We start from the raw sequence: 21,833 nt of genomic DNA on the forward strand, positions 1-21,833 counted from the left end.
CAAAATAAAAAAATCCACTATTACGTTTGAATGACTTTCCAGAAGAGGAAAAAATAGAGAGCGGTGGATTAAGACAGTAAATTGGGAGAAGATGCCAAATTTACTGTCACTCTCTCAGCAGCTGTAATAGAAACCCCCTCACAGCTGTGACAATTAGTTTTTTAAAACGAATTTAAGGATAATATAACAATAAGTTTACGCTCAATATTTAAAAAAATTATAAGAAAAAAAAAATTGCAAGATTTACGCTGCTAAATAAGGCGTAAACGCGTCATCACAGTCTGTGAAAAAAGTCTATGACGGTGACCCGTGAATTATCATCATTTAAGTGAAATGAGATGCCAAACGCCTCGCCTTGAAAGTAAACGAGAGCAGGAGGCTGGTGCAGTCTGGGGAGGAGTGAAATAAATAATGTCAAGTCGGACAGCTGTCACTTCTCGTAGTGGATCAACCGCTACGAGATCAAAGGCAGATATCGCGGGATATTGAAATGTGCTTTGTTGTTAAAGGAATAGTTCACCCAAAAATGAAAATTTGCTGATAATTTACTCACCCTCAGGCCATCCAAGATGTATCTGAGTTTCTTTCTTCATCAAAACAGAATTTAAGACTTTGAGGTTTTCATTTCAGGCCTCCTCCTCTAAACAATGCAAGTGAATCTCCTCCATTTTTTGACAGTCCAAAACGCATATTTAGGGTGCATCAAAATAATCCACATGACTCCAGTCGACAAATAAAGGTCTTCTGAACCCAAACGGTTGATTATTTTTAGAAACAAAACAATACTTATATACTTTTTAACTACAAATGTTCGCTTCGGTACATCTCTGTAACGTGCGCTCATGAGAGGGATGACGTAAGCTCGTTGGTAAGGTCACGCATCACGTGGAGGAGGAGTCAGGAAGTGCGTCATTGTTTACATTGTTTTTTTTTTTATTATTATTTGGAAATTATTTTTTTTTAATTATTTTATATTGTTTTTAAATTGTTTTGGACTGTTTTGGTTTGTGAATGGCACAAGTTTCTTTTGTAAACAATGACGCGCTTCCTGACTCCTCCCCCACGTGACGCGTGACCTTACCAACGAGCTTACGTCATCCCTCTCATGAGCGCACATAACAGAGATGTATGGAAGCGAACATTTGTAGTTAAAAAGTATATAATAAAGTGGATACAATTGAAATTCTGTTGCTTTTAAATGAAAATAAATACAATGTACCTGTTATTTAATTTCGCCAATAAGACGATTCTTTCCATACATTTTTACTTGAATAAAGACACGTATTTTAGATATTTCAGAAATATGATACCAATCACATATCCCATACAGAGAATGTCATAGTGTTGGGAATATTCACATATAATTTATACACATAAAAACATGAAATTAGAGATAAAAATTCAAACATTTTAAAAGAGAACAAAACATCACAGTTGTTTAAGCCAATGAGCATTAAGCTATGTCGTCAGCAAGTCATTTCCCATCGTGCTTGCAGTTCGTGCAGCTCGAAAAATGCAACAGCGCCGCCTGCCTGCTACAACTGCGACCGCCTCGCTCTCGTGGGACATTTTTTGACATAGGTCATCATGACAAAACAGCAAGTTAGCTCAAGACTGGATGCCTACTGAAGCTAAGCAGGGCTGAGCCTGGTCAGTACCAGGATGGGAGACCTCCTGGGAAAACTGAGGTTGCTGCTGGAAGAGGTATTAGGGAGTCCAGCAGAGGGTGCTCACCCTGTGGACTATGTAGGTCCTAATGCCCCAGTATAGTGATGGGGACACTATACTGTAAAAAAGGCACTGTCCTTCAGATGAGATGTTAAACTGAGGTCCTGACTCTCTGTGGTCATTAAAAATCCCAGGACACTTCTTGAAAAGAGTAGGGGTGTAACCTTGGTGTCCTGGCCAAATTGGCCCTTATCAATAATGGCTTCCTAATAATCCCCATCCATTAATTGGCTGTATCATTTTACTCTCCCTCTCCACCAATAGCTGGTGTGTGGTGAGCGTACTGGTGCACTTTGGCTGCTGTTGCATCATCCAGGTGGATGCTGCACACTGGTGGTTGTGGAGGAGGGTCCCCTGTTCACAGTGTAAAGTGCTTTGAGTGTAGTGTCAGAAAAGCGCTATATAAATGTAAAGTTCATTCATTTGAGTCGTACAGATTTGTAACTTGTTCATCTCAAACAAGCCTTATATTGGCAGGTATTAAAGCTATCATGACAGAGGACACTACTTTCATCTCACAGAGATTGGCTGGTGCCTGGAATTTTTCATTACTCATTTGCATAATTTGAATTTGAACTTTTTGATGCTCTCGACCACCCTCAACGCTTTCTCTGCACCATTCTCATTCCCACAATGCACCTTGCGAGCGTAGCGCTCAACTTCCGTAGAAATGAATTGAAAATGCTCGCTCACCTTCGCTCAAAACGCACCAGTGGACACGTACCGTTGTCATGATAAATCGAGTCCCCATGGGGGGTAATCGTTTGTAATGCCTGAGCAAAAACCTATCATATTATCGTGATAGCATGCCATTGAAGTCAAGGCTAACTGAAAAACCAAAACAACGACACATCTTTAATTTCACAATCTATAACTTCAGTTATATATTTAAAAGACATTAAATGTCGTATTTACATATTTAAAACTGCATCTACCATGAAGTGAATTTCTAAGATTTTTAATCAGGCACTGAATAGAGTACCCACTACTAACTTTTTGAGCCAATGGAATCGCTGTGATGTCATATGTGGACTCGGTTTACCGGGCGGACTCAATTGATCATGACACCGTGGCTGCATCCGAAACCAAAGGCAGCTGTCTTGTTGCCTCACTGCCCTAACAGTCAATGACTCAACAGACAGCATCGTGTATGAAGTAGAGGTCTTCACGGGTCAAAAGGTTTGTGTCCAAACCCAAAGAGGCCCGGAAATGTACTACCCGGACCTGAACCGGACCCGTCTATTATTTGAAAGCTTGGGCCCATACCCATGCAGAACCGAGAAATGCCGGACCTGGACCTGAACTGGAACCCGTCTATTATTTGAAAACTGGGATCAGGACCCGGCCAGGAGACACAGACCCCATCAACAACGATTTCACAGCTGATTGCTATTAACAAGTTAATTTACAAGTTGTGAAAACAAAACTTTGTGTCTTACCTAATGTAACGTTAGTAGCCTTATCCCCTGTGCCTGGCCATGACGCATATAATCCATCCTCCTTGCCAAGAAGGTTGGTAAAATACATCCAGGTTTTCTATGATTCCTCTCTTGCTGATTGAAACAGCATAGCTAATCCACTCATTATTTCAGCTTCAAAAGTCCACTTTCTGTCACGGTGATGGATGACAAACGCGACTTAAGAATCAGCTTTGCAGTTTTTTTGTATCTCGCATAAGATAACTTCGACTGTTTGCCCTTTTGAACTATAATAACGATTGCTCGTTCACTGCCATGGCTGCTGACATTAGCATTGCTAATTTGCTATCGTGTGCCTTAACTCCGCTCTGCCTCTGATGTCACTCAGCTCGTTGTGGCTCCGCTCCGTTTTTCACCTTGTTTCCCTGTCCACTTTCTCATCCTAATTTTACAATGTTGCAAGTTACAACACACACACACACACACACAGCACCATCATCATCAGCACTGTCTGATCACGGACGGGTCTTCTCGGGTCGACTCGGGTATAACACATAATGTTAAACAGACCCAGGACCCGCAGCAATAGAATGGGACCTGACCCAGCTGACCGTACAAAACGTGGATCCGAACCCATATGGATCCCAGGTTGGGTCTCGGGTCCTCGGGTTAGGGTAGACCCGTGAAGACCTCTAGTACGAAGGTACCTCCAGAAACTGGTTTTGGACAGGCTACTGAAGCAGTATAATGTCACATCGTTGCTAGGATCACAGAAACTGATTATCGCCATCTGGTGTCCACTAAAGGTAACGGGTCTACTTCATTGTGGTTCGGTTGGACTGAATGGTCTAATAATCTAGAACAAAATCAGGAGAGTTTTGGCGATAACCAAGTGTATATTAAATAACTACAATACTACTTTTTCGCTAGAAATGGAATCAAAAGTTGCAAAAAAGTCAATGAAAACGTACATTAATACACAAACTGGCAATCAACTGCCTGTGGATCAACGCGCACAGGATTGTGGGATTTCATAGGCAACGTAGGATGCATCTATGCTGCCTTCAAAAATCGATCAGTAGACAGGATGTGACATGAACATTGGATTCAGACGTGCCTTGGTCCCTTCCTACCTCCGCATACAGCATTTTCCTGGTTTCAGACGCAGCCTGTGACGCCCACCGCGTCCCGTGTAAAACCGCCTTAATACTTTAAATGCTTATACTAATCAAGTGGCCACTCCACATTGTACGTGTGTGTCTATGCATTAATTTGTCGTTCATCGAATTTAGAAATTAAACGGGCATTTTGGAAAGCACGTGAAAATACAGTTGATGTGGAATGATGCATTTCTCAGCTCTGTTAAAGTTGTCCTTAACTTCCATCCGTATGTTTGCTACAAAACAGGAAGTGCGTCCAGGTATTCCATTGCATGACAAGAATGCTGCTGGATCAACGCGGATTTCCAGGATATAGTTCATTCATTAGAAACTGCTTGCGCTCGCGATTCAGAATGTTTAAATGTTATGAATAAGTAATAAACATCCGTTCGCGTTGTAACACTTAAAGCAGGAGAACAGGCCGTCAAACAGTCATCGTCTGTGTTGTTAGCGTTTGCTAGCAAGTTTATGGACGACATTACACCAAAACCTGACAAAACTAAAAGACGACTCAATTAAAAACGCAGTGAAAACTGCATCGCATCGTGAAACGCCTGCAAACAAAAGCAGATGGTTTGTTTTGGTTTAAACTTCTAATGAGGAGCTGAAGGGAAATTATTGTGTGTTTATGATCAAAGGAAGGCGCTAAACCAGTCTAGGTTGGTGTAAGTCTTGTTTTCCATCGTCATTATGTCCGATGCCATCCTCACGTTTCAGTCACAGCTGTCCGGGGTCATGGAGACCGTTTTTAAAGCTGCCATATTTGAGATCAATCGGCTCGTGGAGGAGAGTTTCATGAAGGAAGTGTCCCGCAGCCGAGAACAGGTGGAGACTCTGAAGAAGAGACTGCAGTGGAGCGAGTCCAGACGGAAAAATCAAGAGGCACGTGACGGAACTCTGAGGTGTGCAGAGTATTTCGACGCCCGTGCATCTGCTGAGGAAAGAGAAAACATTTCATCACAAGAATCAGGTTTGTTAACCGTCACAATTCAACAGATCTACGTGGTCTGCCCAAGCTTTGAAATGTAGTCTAGAATGTTATTTTGATTATATGATTAGTAGGATGCACATCTTTGATTAGTAGTTAACTTTGAGTACTTGGTATTATTAGAACATGTGAATGCATGAGTATGAATGTTAGCATTGCATCTGCAATATGTATTTTAAGACTGTTAAAGGACTGTTTAATCAATGCCCTCACAGTTGCATTCACCCTTGACCACATGTAGAAAATGAACGAGGTCTCAAACAGGAGACCGTTCTGGAGGGGAGCTGGAGAAGCTGTGAGTTGAAAACTGCTGACACACCTTTAGTAAAAGGGAGATCAGAAGAACAAACCAGCTCCAGTAACACAGGAGAGGTGAGTAGCCAACTGGACCAGGATCGGGAAACACTGCTGTGGCCATGTTGCATAGTGAAATTTATCATTAGACTCACTTTGTGTAGAAGTGATATTCGAGTGTTGTGAACCGTTTATGAGTTCCTGATAAAATATAAATTGCTTGCAGTAATTACAGTACAGATTTGCATTATTATGCCAAACACCAGCTAGCCAGCTTAGCATTGTAATCCACATATAATTAATTGTACACAAAAAATATCACAATTAAAGGGATAGTTCTCCCAAAAATAAGAATTCTCTCATAATTTACTCACCCTCATGCCATTCCAGATGTGTATGACTTTATTTCTTCTGCAGAACACAAACAAAGATTTTTAGAAGAGTATCTCAGCTGTGTTGGTCCATACAATGCAAGTTAATGGTGACCAAAACTCCTAAAAGCAAATAAAGGCAGTAATCATAAGACTTCTGTGCTTTAATCCATGTTTTCTTACGCAATCTAATTGATTTTTGGTGAGAATAGACCAAATATATATACATATATTATTATATATATATATATATATATATATATATATATATATATATATATATTTTTTTTTTATTATTATTTTTTTTTTTACTGTATGTCTTGACATTGCAGTCTCTAGGCAGAATCATGATTTCAAGCTCAATAACTCTTTCTAGTGTTTGGTGCCCTAGGAAGTGTAATGTCAATGTCACTTTTATTTATAGAGCACTATTAAAAACAACAACAGTTGACCAATGTGCTGTACATAATATCATAAAAATATAATAGAACAAACTACAGTACATGATGTACATAATATGGTGCATGATGATGGACTGTTATAAAACACAATACAAACAATACATTACCGTTCAATACATTTACATTTATGTAAAACAGCAGACAGCAGAAAACATCATTGGTTAAAAGCTATCGAAAAAAGATGTTTTGAGCTTTGATTTAATACACTCTTGTGGCAGTTCTAATAAAAAAAGGCAGGCTATTCCAAAGCTGCGGTGCAGCTACAGCAAATGCATGGTCACCTCTTAGTTCTAGTCTAGTCCTTGGGACTTTTAATAACCTCTGGTGTGAGGACCTCAGAGATCTCACTGAGTGATACTCAGACAAGAGATCAGCGAGGTAAGACAGTGCTAGACCATTTAAGGATTTATAAACTAGGTATAGGACTTTGAAATCAATTCTGTAGCGAACTGGAAGCCAGTGTAACGAGACTAAAACAGGGGTGATATGTTCACGTTTCCTGACACCAGTCAGAAGCCTAGCAGCTGCATTCTGTACAGTTTGCAACCGGGAAAGAGATGATCGACTAATACCCATATAAAGTGCATTACAAAAGTCAAGCCGCGAAGTAATAAAAGCATGAATCGCCCTTTCAAAATTCTTGAAAGAAAGGTCTTCACCTTGGCCAATGCTCGTAAATGGAAAAAAATAGATTTGACAACAGAGTTGACTTGTTTGTCAAACTTAAGAGCATTATCAAAGAACACACCCAAATTTTCACACATGATTTAACATGTGGAGACAGAGAGCTGAAATTAAGATCAGAGGTTCTAAGGGCTTCACTGAGCCCAAACACAATGATCTGTCTTGCTTTCGTTTATGTTTAAAAAATTTAAGGACATCCATGCCTTTAAGTCAGAGAGGCAGGCCAGTAGCGAGTCAATACAATTCTTTTTACGTTTCAAAGGCAGATAGATTTTGGTGTCATCTGCGTAGCAGTGAAAAGAGATATCGTATTTCTTAAAAATAGAACCTAAAGGAAGCATATAGAGAGAAAATAAAATAGGAGCAAGAATAGAGCCTTGGGTGTAATTAGACTTAAAGGGATAGTTCACCCAAAAATGAAAATTCTCTCATCATTTACTCTCCTTCATGCCAACCCAGATATGTGTGACTTTCTTTCTTCTGCAGAACACAAACAAATATTTTTAGTAGAATATCTCAACACTGTATGTCCATACAATGCAAGTGAATTGTGACCAAAACTTTGAAGCTCAAAAAAGCACATAAAGGCAGCGTGAAAGTAATCCATATGCATATTTAAGTCATTTTTCACTGTAAATCTCCACTTTAACTTCCACATTCAGTCACCTACTGGTTGGGGCTAATCAAAGGTGGAGATTTATAGTAAAAAAAGGACTTAAATATTGATCTGTTTTTCACCCACACCTTTCATATTGCTTCTGAAGATACAGATTTAACCAATTGATTAATTTAGTGCTACCTTTGTCCTTTTTGGACCTTCTGAGTTCTGGTCACCATTCACTTGCATTGTATGGACCTACGGAGCTGAGATATTCTTCTAAAAATCTTCATATATGTTCAGCAAAAGAAAGAAAGTCATACAATTCTGGGATAGCATGAGAGTGAGTAAATGATGAGAGAAATTTCATTTTTGGGTGAACTATCCCTTTAATATACCCATGACATTATGCTCCTGTTATGATGAATAACTTATGCTCATTCTTACTTTGTGCTCTCTACAGACTGTAGATAAAGAGGACAGGAAACTGGACTGCATACTTAAAGAAGAGGCTTTTTATGCGACCACCAATAATACAGAGCTTCAGGATGGGTGGACGCTGGATACTGAAGGTGTAGTTTAAACATCTGATTACTGCTTCAACACACAGACTGTCTGTGGTTAACGAAGTTATGTGGATTATGGACAACACATATTATTGCTATAAAATATGACTGACTTAAGATGACAAGAATAAAAATAATCTTTATGTATGCTGCAGTGGTCGATTACGATATGGCACAAGTAGAGCAGTTTCGTGGCGATAAAATACAAAATAATACATATATCCAGTCTTTAAAATAAACACCAAACTTTGAAGCTGCCAGAGAGAAAATAACATTTTATTATATGGATGAATTTAAACATTAGGTTAAAGCTTATACAGACACAGATATCTACTGGCAGAAGTTATACTAACTTTTAGTTAGCCACTAGGCTAATATAACCTGTCAAACAAAATTGCATATAGGCTATATGCCATACTGACAACACAAAATAATATAATATTGTAAAGAGAATATAATGTAATATGTAGCTGTGGGTGTGCACATTAAATACATCCAGTACGTCACGGAAATCGACTACGTAGTGGATTAAATCCACTACGTCATTGCGCTACAGTCTGCAGCGAGGACAGTCTCAAATAGTTAGCAAATCAGTGTGTGACTTAATCAATTGATACTGTACATTTATAAGAAATCTGAACATGGTTTTGGTCAAGCTAGATATACTCTACATATAATATGATGCATGGATCTGTTCGTATCTCTCTTATCCAATAAGTTATTTTGCTTCATAAGAGATTTATCACATCAGATTACACAGAGATCACATTGTGTGTAATCTGTGTTTCAAGATAAAAGATGGCTGACACTCAGTCAGTGATCGTTGAATAGGTAAAGATAAAACTGAGCTGTGTGTGTTTCTTTTAGAACAAACAACAGCGATTTTTGTTCTTTTGATCTCTGCAGGATAAATTAAATATCTCATTGTTTTTAGGTTGCCAGTTATGTACAATTTTCTTTGTTCTTTCTTTTGTTGATTATGCAGTAGTGTGCAATTTTATGTTTGTGGCTTTGACTCCAGACTTAGTTGTGTCTAGTGTAGTGTTTGTAGTATGACCACTCACACCCATAAAAGATTTAGATATTTTAAAATGTGAGTAGTTTATAAACACTGATTTTATTAAGATTTGCTTTGTGCTGACTTAAAAAGCTAATGCAGATGACTTGTTAATTAGGCTGTTGCTAAACAATGTTTTTTGAGCTGCTCTGTTTTGAATTGTGTTGGTGCCAGCACAGATCGATAGATAGATAGATATACTGTATACACACACACACACACACACACATATATATATATACACACACATACACACACACCGATCAGCCAAAACATTAAAACCACCTGCCTAATATTGAGTAGGTCAGTGTTTCCCAATCACTGTGTTGAAAATTATAAATTCCACAAAATAAAAAAATGCATGAGAAAAAAAAATAATTTCAGGGATCCAAACTCCTTACCTTTCGGAGAAATTTGCCGTTTTGAAAGCATAATCGGTCACTTTTGTGATTGTGAAGAGCAATGATTAATGTGCAAAAGTGACTGATATTTATACACGTTAAGGGTCTTTCACGACTCGCGTCAGCGCTGCAGAATACATCGAAGTCTATGAAGTGACGCCACTTTACACCAAATTGTTTTTCACACACATGTTTTTGCTTCACCAATAATGTCTTTGAGAGTACTAAGCAACAAGAAATATTTAAAAACAGTCCAAATTTGTGAAGAGACATTGAATGTCTCATAATTTCTTTTAATGAAATATTACCTTATTGTTTACGAATATCAGAGACCCCAGTTATTGAACTAATTTAAATTCACCAAGAAAACGCTTAGACCTAAACATAAATGAGTCCTTTTATTACTTTCTGCTATCAAAGCAACTGCAAGCTTTTTCTCTCTTCCAAATACATGTTGTTAATGTTTATTGTGCACACCTCCCGCTTTTTTACGTGGCAAACTCGTAAAATCGCCCCTCTGTGACGCTTTCTGCAACTCCTGTCATGTGGAGGGCAATGCGGCGCTTGAAACTGGCTTTGACCGGAGCATTGCCGCCTCGACTCAACTCATGTGAAATGCGCTTTACAATGACGAAAAGAACATTATTGAAACTCAAAATGATTATTATTTGTCTATTATTGTGGTCTTTTCTGATAAAAGCCATGCTCAGCTGTTTAAATAGGCTACAGTAGGAAAATGATACCATAGATCTGCTTTGTGTTTATAATTCTTATACTGAAGTCAGTAGATTTGTAGCCATGCAAGTTTTAATAAAGGAGAAGGTAAGCACGTTATTGAAACTCACTATTATTGTTGTCTTTTTGGATGAAAAATAATGCTCAGACTGAAGGAAAACTATAGATCTGCTTTGTTCTTTTAATGCTTAAACACTATAAAGTTTCTTTGTAGTTTTCGGTCATGAATGACTCAAAATGATTCACTGACTCACTCATAACACATAAGACGCTCATTTGTCGCCATCTAGTGACATTTCCAGAAGGGGAAATCACTGAACTAATCAATTAATAAAACTGAACAAATTTGTGAAACAGAAGCAAACCTCACCAAAATACTCTTTATTTTGCAGCTAATTCTGCACAGTTATAAACTTGAATCACTAATATAGCTGGAATTGGTGCTTTTAGCTTATTCTTAAAAAAATATATCCCCAGAAAAAATGTTCGTGGACCAGTGATTGTCTTACCTTTTTCGCCCTCATGAGTTTGCATCCCTGTAATTTGTTGTGGCATTGCAAGAACAAATCTACAAATGAGAAAAGAAGTAAATTTGTTGTTTTTTCATTACCCATTTAGCGCTCTTGCCACCTGTGACCTCACACAACCTACCTATGTGACTTTTTGTTTTGTTTTTTGCATAGCCGAATTTCAAACATTACAAGTAAACACGCTACTAAGACGGACAGAAAACATGGACAAGTTCTTGAAAAGGAAAAATATTGACGATGGTTAGCCTATGTGGGATAGTGGTGTGCCGTAGAATTTTTTAGTTGTAAAAAGTGTGCCGTGGCAGAAAAAAGGTTGGGAAACACTGGTGTATGTCCCCCTCGTGCCGCCAAAACAGCGCCAACGCGCATCTTAGAATAGCATTCTGAGATGCTATTCTTCTCACAGCAGTTGTACAGCGCAGTTATCTGAGTTACTGACTTGGTCAGTTCGAAGCAGTCTGACCATTCTCTGTTGACTTCTCTCATCAACAAGGCATTTGCGTCCACAGAACTGCCGCTCACTGGATGTTTTTTGTTTTTGGAAACATTCTGAGTAAATTCTAGAGACTGTTGTGCGTGAAAAAATCCCAGGAGATCAGCAGTTACAGAAATACTCAGACCAGCCCATCTGGAACCAACAATCATGCCACGGTCCAAATCATTGATCAATTTTTTTCCCCATTCTGATGGTTCATGTGAACATTAACTGAAGCTCCTGACCCATATCTGATTTTATGCACTGCACTGCTGACACACGATTGGCTGATTAGATAATCACATGGATGATTGTTGGTGGCAGATGGGCTGGTTTGAGTATTTCTGCAACTGCTGATCTCCTGGGATTTTCACGCACAGCAGTCTAGAATTTACTCAGAATGGTGCCAAAAACAAAAAACATCCAGTGAGCGGCAGTTCTGTGGACGGAAATGCCTTCTTTTTACTTTTACTTATTTACTTTAAGGACATGTTTAACAGTTTTAAACAATAAAATTCTCATTACACATGTTCACTTAATTGGAAAACACTCTGGGCTGTAAATCATTAAATAAGATATGATTAATTCTAAATTTACATACCCAGTCCTCGCATTTGCATAAAACGTGGTCAAACTCCACACATGCAATCCATATGCATCCTTCAAAAATGATCCATAACAAACACTCAATTTTAACATACAACTCTTCTGAACACATATTTAATGTAATTTATAAGCATTTTGTGTAAAATTTTATATTTTCAAACGATGAACAAAACCAGGAGCTCTCTTGCAAAACATATGTTCTCACGTCTCTAACACAAGAGAGTGCCGGAAAGTAGGTGTCGTAAAACTCCAGTTCTTAAAGGGGCCATGTCCAATTTATGACTAAAGTTCAATTACATGAAATTTCTCCACTTGGCTACATATATAGTATATTTTGCCCACTTGTCCCTTATTGCAGTTGTTTCTTCTGTTTGTTTTTCCAGGAGCTGAGACCTCAGCACACAGTTACAGTGAGCGGGAGCTGCAACAGATTCAGGAAGACTGGAGCTCTGGACTTGATCAGACCAATGACAATGAGTCTTACGCAGATATTGTAGATGCCCAGGGATTGCCATACCAAACATGTTACAACACAGAGGAATTAGCAAGCTACAGTGTACATGAACTGAACATGGGAGACCTGGATGGTCTTGGAGAAAGAACCGAAGACACATTGGGTAATGAGGCATTGGATGGGCCTGTTCAAAATAAGCAGGGCATAGCTGAGGAAGGCAGAAGACATCCCAGCACTTCCTTTAGGAGTAAGAGAGGAAATAGAGAATCTTTGCCTGCTCAAGTTAACCCTGACTTGCACTGTTTGCTGATTAATGAAGAGGGTCACTTGCAGGACATAAATGTCCTCATGGAAGCGGCTAGGCATAGAGGGCACTCACTTTATGTTGGGGACACAGCTGATGATGCCACAGGACTTTACAAGGGACATGCATTTAATCACTCTTTAGAGCTTAAAGATGGACAAGTGTTAGGAGACAAAGGGGCTTCCCTGACTGGCTACCCGCTCTCCCACAGAGTCAGTTCAAGCGCAGCTTACACCTGTAACCAGTGTGGGAAAAAGTTCATCCAGGCCTGCAATCTAAAAGTCCACCAACATGTCCACCAGCGAGAAGGTCTTCATTTGTGCAGTCATTGTGGCAAAGGTTACTCGTCCTTCAGTGACCTGCGTAAGCACCGATGTAGTCAGACCGGAGACAAGCCTTACACCTGCACGCTTTGTGGGAACAAGTTCAGTCGACTGTGGAATCTCAAGCTGCACAAACGCATTCACACACAGGAGAAACCGCACAAGTGTACTATGTGCAATAAGAGCTTTACCCGGGCAGATATCTTGAAAGTCCATCAACGTACCCACACAGGAGAAAGACCGTACTGCTGTGGAATCTGTGGACTGAGCTTTAAACGACCAGACCACCTCAGGTCACACCAGCGCAAACATAGTGCCGACCTAAACAATCTTTGAAAAAATTACACCACACAACCTTAAAGACATGTTTGACTTTTACATTGTGGAAGGGTCAGAAAACCTGATTGGAATTTAGCATGATCATACAGCCACTTTCATTAATTTCAACTGATACTGGAAAGCCTATCTACTGTATGTACAGTATTTGTTTTTCTACAACCAAACTTTTTTGAGAAAAGATTTATACTCTTAAGTGTTTTTGAAGTTACATTATGGATTGGCCAACTTTGTATTAGAAGAAAATGTTTATATTGTTTAATAAAGAAAACAGTGTTTATTCAATGTTCTCTTCCACACTATTTAAGAAGATCTTCCATTGCTCATCTATTGACTGTGTGTCTTGGTAGGTGGGGTGATTAAATAATAACATGAAAAATTATCAAAGATTATTTATTTTAACGTCACCAAATATGTCTTATAAAATTTATATTAAAACTTGCCGTTTTAGTCCAGCTCTCCATTTCAGCACCTCATAAGCATTTTAAACATATTCAAATCAAAATTAAATCACTTTATTGTCGCTCAACCATATACACAAGTGCAACAATGGGTGAAAGTCTTGGGTGCAGTTCCAAGCAACATAGCAGTGAAGAGACATATACCAATCTACAATAAACATTTAAGTTACACATAACACAATTTACACATCTAATTTACCCATAACACAATATGCACCTAATAATATACAATATACACAATATAAAATACACTGTCTACAATAATAATACACAGTACCCCCTTCCATGGGAAACATTCTTGACAATGCAGAACTTACTAAATTATGTTGCAAAAAATGCACATTCCTATGCATACCATATAAGATGCTCAATATGTAAACTGCAGAGGCATTGGGAATGGAAGACAAGTGTTATGCAAGTCTCTACTTTTTTAAATTTGGGTCTAATTGAAAGAAGGAAAAAAAAAAGTTTTATGTAATAGAAAACCTGGAAATATCAGGGAAACTTAAACTTCTGATTTCCAGGCCTGGTAAAGTCTTGGAAATGTTTTGGTACCTATAATGTTTTTCTTGTTATGCTAAGCTCTAAAACATTTTGTTTGCTAAAGCTCTTTATTCATGCAATCTCCATTAAAATAATAATTTAAAAAGTCTGTAATGTAAGCAAAGTAATGGAAACACTTTGGTCATAGGTGTGGGACCCAAACAGTAACTCATAATGTAGTAAAAAGTTATATTTGTAATTACATGATTTTTAAAAAAAATAGTTATTTTTTCAGCGTTCAGGAACGACTGGAAAAATAATTGAAAGTAATAAAAATTCTTTGGTCATAAGGTGTAGTCATAGAATATTTATAAAACAGTAATTAATAATGCAGTAATAAGTTATATTTGTACCTTATATATATATATATTACAAATGTGTAATAAAAAAAGTCATTTTTAAAAATAATTTCTTAGTATTTAAAAACTACTGGAAAATTCATGGGAAATTATTGTTAAAGGTGTGGAAACCATGGAGTTTTTAGAACAAGGGGTTGGCCCAAACCTTTAAAAAGTGAACAGAGAACAGAAGAAGATTCAGTGACAAAACTCCTGCTCAACTTTGAAAACAATAGCCTAGTTCCCATCCACTTTTCGCGCTATTTTGTTATTAACAAAGTAAAAATGCGTAAAAAAATAAATTAAAAAAAATCGTCTTCTGCCTGTCTCCATTCAAATGGCCTTTTATCTATAAAAATGGTGTGCGTGATGACGTCATGCCTAAAAAAAAAAAAAAAAAAAACACTTTGTCGCATAAGTTTGGGTTTATCGCAAAAGAAATCTGCCCTGAAGCCGTTTCCATTCAGAAATGTGTGTTTATCACTAATTCACCTGCCAGATGTCCCTAATTTTTTTCCTCCGAAGTTTTGGTAAAATGGGGAGAGTATTGAGACAATTCATTGAAATTAGCCAGCTTACTGTCATTTTAATTCACAAATAAAAGCAATCAGAAGAGGATGAATTGCAATCAAAAGGGAGCAGCTGCCCTTCTGATAGGACTGTAATATTGGTCCTGATGTTGCGCCTATCGCAGGTTGCCATCGGTTCCGACCCGAAAGCGGATCGTCACGGTCCTGTTCAAGCTGACAACCTGCACCAAGTATTGGGGGAACTTTCAGTCTGAGTATAAGGACCATCCATCCATGTGTATATGCTGTGTGCACAGCTATTAAAGAAAAACTGATGCGGTGTAATATCAGGGTTTACGTATGATACATTCCTGATATTCTATAGGCTATTCTGAACAATCATCTAATCTAAAGCATCGCCATCACAACTGCATTATGTCCCGCATATTTGTCCAGCAACTTTTAACGACCAACTGAACTTGATTGTCATCTCAAATTAGTGTCATAATGCAGTTTACATTTTCTGAAGAAGCTCAGCAAATGCGATCTGAGGTAAAGAGGGATAGATTTAAAAAAATTACAAGTTTTAAAAGGTGGTTTTCTGAAAGTGAACTCATTGGACAAATAGTTCTGATAGTTCATAGTCTTGAAGAGTAGAAAATGTCATTCAACCGACTTTATTTGTCTGCAGAACAGGGTATGGCTAATTTAAGTTTGTGTAAAGAAAAGACATATATAGGTCTAAAAATATATATTTTTTTCGTTTGGTAATTTAAATTTAATATAGGGTATTTTGCCGGTATTTTTTCAAAAGCTAAACAATAGTTTTATAGAGTTGGATTATATGTTAGTGTTCCAAAAAAGCACACTGAAGCGTTTCTCCTAGCATTGTGTATTTCTTTTAAATTTAAAACATCTTTGTGCACAGAAATGATATGTTTTTTTGTATTGTGGGCTAATTCCGTGACTGCTGTCTATTATTTTGAATGGTGTGAAAAAGCAACTTTAATAAATAAACGGATGGCTACCGTGATTACATTAATCACAAACAGTGGCCATTAATTTGTTCTCCGTGCACTTGTCGACGTGCATGATACGAGATATTGTGTTGGTACTCTTGGAAGTGTCATGTTTGTAGTGATCGTATCTTTATGCCGTTAAAATCGATCCATAATCATATACAGTAAATTGGCTTTCAAGGATCCTATACCTTGTCGTCATGATTAACACAGGGTAACGATTGGGTAAATTCTGTCATGTGACACTACATTTTTGCGTTAATGCCAATTTTCTCGACAAATAGTGTTTCCAAACCAGTTTTTCGCGACATTTGAAGTATCGACATAGAGTTTATGCGCTAGAGTTAAACGGAAAAATATTATGTCGACAGTTGTGAAATTTTGGCGATAATTTGCGTTTCCATCAGCTTAATTTTGATGCGCTAAAACTTTTTTCGCAAAAAAAAATCCTTGCATCAAGGCCACCGTACAACTCGTGACGTCACCCACAACATTATTATTGTCCGTCTGCAGCGCTCCGTCCTGACGTGCTGAATGATACATGCCGTTACTCACACAAAATAAAATTGATAGCATTTACTGCAGTCATCTAAGCACTATCCGACGAGTTATGCGTGCTTAGTGAGCATTTATTTCTGATTGCGGCTCATAATGTCAAGTAAATCTTTTCAGCTACGTGCTAACACTGTTAAACCTGCTGGGATTTCATGATCAAGCTTTGAATGACTGTCTATATCAGTGTCAAGTGCCAGCGTACACCTGTTGGTGTGAGTGAAATTGTTAACCAAAATGTTCATGTCTAGACTTGGCTCTCAATTCAAAAACAAAACAGCTGTAATAGAAATCACAAATCAGTATCAATGATAACTGTCAGTCGTCTCTCGATGCACTCAGTGTTTAATTGATTTCTGTAAGAACGCGGTTTTCGAGAAGACTCGAGGACATCAGATAGAGGATGACGGACACACTCGTCCTCTCTTTCCAGACCCAGCTGTCTGCGGTCATGGAAACTGTCCTCAAGACCACCATGTACGAGATCACCAGGTTGGTGGAGGAGAGCTTCTTGGAGCACATGGATCGCGGGAAACGCGAGGCGGAGGTGTTGAGACGGAGGCTGATATTGTCAGAGGCTAAACTGAGAGAGCGGGAGAGGTTCAAGAGGGTACGATGTGTGGACTGTGGCCGGACAGCAGTCTCCAAGAGGAGAATACTAAACAGAGGCCCAGAAACACAGAGCAGTGAGTGTAAAGCAATGACTTGGGGCTCTGCTATAGGCTGGAATCTGTCACTGAATCTTCTTCTGTTCTCTGTTCACTTTTTAAAGGTTTGGGCCAACCCCTTGTTCTAAAGCAGGAGAATGCCTCTGACAGTAGTTGGAGGCGTAGTGCCAAGGGAAGCATGATGTCAAACCAAGAGAAGCCTTCAACAGTCGTAGAAACTCAGCAAAATGTGTGTTTGATGTTGTTTTAATGCTATTATACAGTAGACCCAGAAGACACTTAAAGGATAGTTCACCCAAAAATGAAAATCCTCTCATCATTTACTCACCATCATGCCATCCCAGATGCGTATGATTTTCTTTCCTCTGCTGAGCAAAATTTTTATTTTCATATCTCAGCTCTGTTGGTCCATACAATTCAAGTGAATGGTGACCAGAGTTTTGAAGCTCCAAAAAGCACATAAAGGCAGCATAAAAGTAATTCATACAACTCCAGTGGTTAAATCCATATATTCAGAAGTGATAAATTCATATCAATATTTAAGTCCTTTTTTACTATAAATCTTCACTTTTACTTTCATGTTCTTTCAGATTTTGAAAGTGAAAGTGGAGATTTATAGTAAAATAAATCACTCAAATATTGATATGTTTCTAACCCGAATTTATCACTTCTGAATGTATGGATTTAATTGCTGGAGTTGTATGGATAAATTTTATGCTGCCTTTGTCCTTTTTGGACCTTCTGAGTTCTGGTCACCATTAACTTACACTGTATAGACCTACAAAGCTGAGATATTCTTCTAAAAATCTTCATTTGTGTTCAGCAGAAGAAAGTCATACACATCTGGGATGGCATGAGGGTGAGTAAATGATGAGAGAATTTTTATTTTTGGGTGAACTATTTTTGGGTGAACTATTCCTTTAAGACACAATGTATGAATGTCATCGCTCAGGGGTTTTCAAACTGGGGTCCGGGCTCTAGGGACCCCCATGGGGCCACAGGAGGATGCTAGGGTGTCTATATTTTGTTATTTATGCAGTGAAATTCATACATTTTAAGTGTGTTGAAATATTTTAGTTTGCTAAGATGTTTTGTTTGAAACTGAAAAGTTACTATAATTTCAGGTAAATTTGTTTTAAATGGTCTGTCATTCATTAATATTTTGTCCTTGGCAGGCTGTTCAAGTGGATGGACCTAAGGATGTAGGAGAAGTGAAAGAGGAGGCGACCGTGGCTAGAGACAGTCAATCTTGCCTAGTAATGTGCTCTCAAATACACAAACAACAGGATTCACAGAGCCAGTTGGAAGAAACCAATGGACTCAACAATACTGATTCTGACCACAGGCCACTAAAGGACAAACCATGTGGTGGCACATCTTGCAATGAGAAGCCTGGGAATGAGGATGAAGTGTTACACAGGAACCAGCCAAAATGGTTTGGTTCTAAAGCAGATCCTCCTCGTCAGCCAGAAGCAGTCAAGACTTCATCTTCTCAGTCTCAGGGATTGAGACCGCATGTAGGCAGCCTAGACTCAGGACCCATTAAACAGGAAGTTGTAGTGATGCTTCCACCAGACTGGGAAGACATGGAGAGGATTAGGCCTCCAGTGGTTTCTTCTCACAACAGTGCTAAAAAGACACAGTTGGAACTTCAGCCTGGAGATCCTGTCACTACTAGACCTCAAGTTGAGGAGCGAGCTCCTCATGCTACGCCTTCTGTCATGGTTCAGGGCCTTGCGCCACAAGCCATGCAGCATCTCAGATCGCCTGTTAGGAAGAACACAAACGTTGTTGTACACCCCAATGCGGTTGTATCAGATCAAGGTGCCATTGATGTAAACAGGGTGCATTCCATCTGCAAAGGCCTTCCTGCACCAAAACCCTCTCAAGTTCATCAATACCCTGAGGGAGCCGGTTCAGGTGAAAGAAGCTTCAGCACCGTGCACCCAGGAAGGAGTCTCCCACAAGTGGTCAGTATGAGGGTTCAGGGAGACATGCGGCACCATTCGGAGAGGACCATGCACAATTGCAACCAGTGTGGAAAAGGCTTTACTCACCTGTGCCACCTTCGAGCTCACCAACAGATCCACACAGGAGACAGGCAGTTCTGCTGTACAATCTGCGGCCGGAGCTTCACAAAACTGAGTAACTTGAAAGCTCACCGCAGGGTCCACACGGGTGAGAGACCTTACATCTGCACAGACTGTGGAAAAAGGTTTACCCAGAAATGCAACTTGAAGAGACATCAGAGAATTCACTCTGAATTCACACACTCCAATATATGACAAGTGGAGCTGTAATTGGGGTACAGTGAATCTGTCAATAAAGGAATACGTCCTTCATTTATTGGTCTCACACACAGGAGAGATTTGTGGAGGCTCTTTGTTTTGCTGACTGGCTGAATTATTTTTAATATCGTACATCAGATTGGAAGTCATGCTAATTTTCAAACCTCATTTTCATTGAGAGACAAATGACTAAAATCACTCAGGGGCAATTACCAATCATATAATGATACCGTGACAGGTCTCAGGTCAGTTTCGAGGACAAAATGAGGAAGCGGGAACCAGCTCACACGCTTTAGCATCATTTATTTTTGCTCTTTTCCAGCACACACACCAACAAAAGATGTAGCTTTCCGTAGCTCAGTGATAAACACAACAATAATTCTTGACTCGCACTCATCTTGGGACTCTGGTTCCTCTCTCTCCCTCCACTGTGGCTCTGGCTGAAACCTTTATCTCCCTCCAGCTCTCACTGTAACACAAAACAGCTGTCAGAGATAATTTCGCACAGGTAATTATCCTTACCGCTCTTGTCCCACAAACTCACTCTCCATTCACAAACCTGCACTCGACCATGTCCCCATCACCACAGATACCTATAGGAAGAAAAATAAAGCTTTAAGAAATTATATTTTACCTATTATATTATTTGCCTAAATGAAGCCTATTTTTAGGACCAAGATTGTTTGCGTCGTGACATTATTTTCATGACAAGTATAGGAATAAATTATCCATCTTCCATAAATTAAAATTCTCTCATAATTTACTCACCCTCATGCCATCCCAGATGTGTATGACTTTCTTTCTTCTGAGAACACAAAGATTTTTAGAAGAATATTTTTACTCTGTAGGTCCATTCAGTGCAAGTTAATTTTGGCCAGAATTTTGAAGCTCTGAAAAGCACATAAAGGCAGCATAAAATTAATCCATAAGATTCCAGTGATTAAATCCATATTTTCTTAAGCAATATTATAGGTGTGGGTGAGAAACAATTTGATATTTCATTACTATTTTACTATAAATTTTCCTCCCGGAACAGTAGGTGGCAATATGCATGAAGACTGGGAATCGCCAAAAACAAAAGAAGAAGAATTTGGAAGTGAAAGTAGAGATTTATACTTAAAAATAACTTAAATAATGATCTGTTTCTCACCCACACCTTTCATATTTCTTCAGAAGACATGGATTTAACCACTGGAGTCATTGTATATTTGTATATTCATCTAAAAATCTTCATTTGTGTTCAGCAGAAGAAAGAAAGTCATACACATCTGGGATGGCCTGAAGGTGAGTCAATGATGAGAAAATTTTCATTTTTTGGTGAACTATCCCTTTAAGCACATTTCCCCCCCAAAAAAACTCTCATTACTGTAACATGAAATGAAAATCATCCTGTCTGGAAACAAATACTAAATACAACCATGATGTATACTTAAAATTGCAGTTTCTTTACCCATGATATGAAAACATGGTTTTGTGAAATTCACTCAAGTTTTTGGAATTTTTCCCTGCTTTCTTGTGCGGTTTGGTAGTTTGTATCATTTTACATGGGACTTTTTTCAAGTTTTGATCAATAAAACACAACTTCTTAAAGTAATATTCCTGGTTCAATACAAGTTAAGCTCAGCAGACAGCATTTGTAGCATAATATTCATTGCCATAAAAGTTTATTTCGACTCGTCCCTCCTTTTCTTTAAAAAAAGCAAAAATCTGGGTTACAGTGAGGCACTTACTATGAAAGTGAATGGGAGCCAATTTTGTAATGTTAAATACTTGCTGTTTGAAAAGTTTAGCCACAAGATGTAAACACTACGCATGTTAACATGATTTTAGAGTGATAAAATTGCTAAATAAGCTTTTCTGTTTAAAGTTAAGGCTAATCTTACATCTTCATTGCCATGACGATGTAATGTTAACAAAACCTAAAATCCTAAAACTACAGTAAAAATGATGATTTAAACAACTTTAC

The 21,833-nt window shown here is 38.5% G+C and overlaps 2 protein-coding genes across 2 annotated transcripts; both read left to right on the plus strand.

Annotated features, from left to right (window-relative positions):
• The first annotated feature begins 1,154 nt into the window (after positions 1 to 1,154).
• On the plus strand, positions 1,155 to 13,774 carry LOC127444582 (zinc finger protein 16-like). The gene is made up of 4 exons (XM_051704037.1): positions 1,155 to 5,276; positions 5,536 to 5,666; positions 8,166 to 8,274; positions 12,456 to 13,774. Exons 1-4 carry the CDS (start codon positions 4,997 to 4,999, stop codon positions 13,487 to 13,489), a joined length of 1,554 nt encoding a protein of 517 aa, XP_051559997.1. The 5' UTR covers positions 1,155 to 4,996; the 3' UTR covers positions 13,490 to 13,774.
• A 3,099-nt stretch (positions 13,775 to 16,873) lies between these two features.
• On the plus strand, positions 16,874 to 19,876 carry LOC127444584 (zinc finger protein 853-like). The gene is made up of 3 exons (XM_051704039.1): positions 16,874 to 17,597; positions 17,684 to 17,808; positions 18,755 to 19,876. The coding sequence occupies exons 1-3, from the start codon at positions 17,315 to 17,317 to the stop codon at positions 19,862 to 19,864; spliced, it is 1,518 nt and encodes a 505-aa protein (XP_051559999.1). The 5' UTR covers positions 16,874 to 17,314; the 3' UTR covers positions 19,865 to 19,876.
• The last annotated feature ends 1,957 nt before the right edge of the window (positions 19,877 to 21,833 follow it).

Source organism: Myxocyprinus asiaticus, chromosome 8 (assembly GCF_019703515.2).
Source record: "Myxocyprinus asiaticus isolate MX2 ecotype Aquarium Trade chromosome 8, UBuf_Myxa_2, whole genome shotgun sequence".
Taxonomy (NCBI): Eukaryota; Metazoa; Chordata; class Actinopteri; order Cypriniformes; family Catostomidae; genus Myxocyprinus; species Myxocyprinus asiaticus.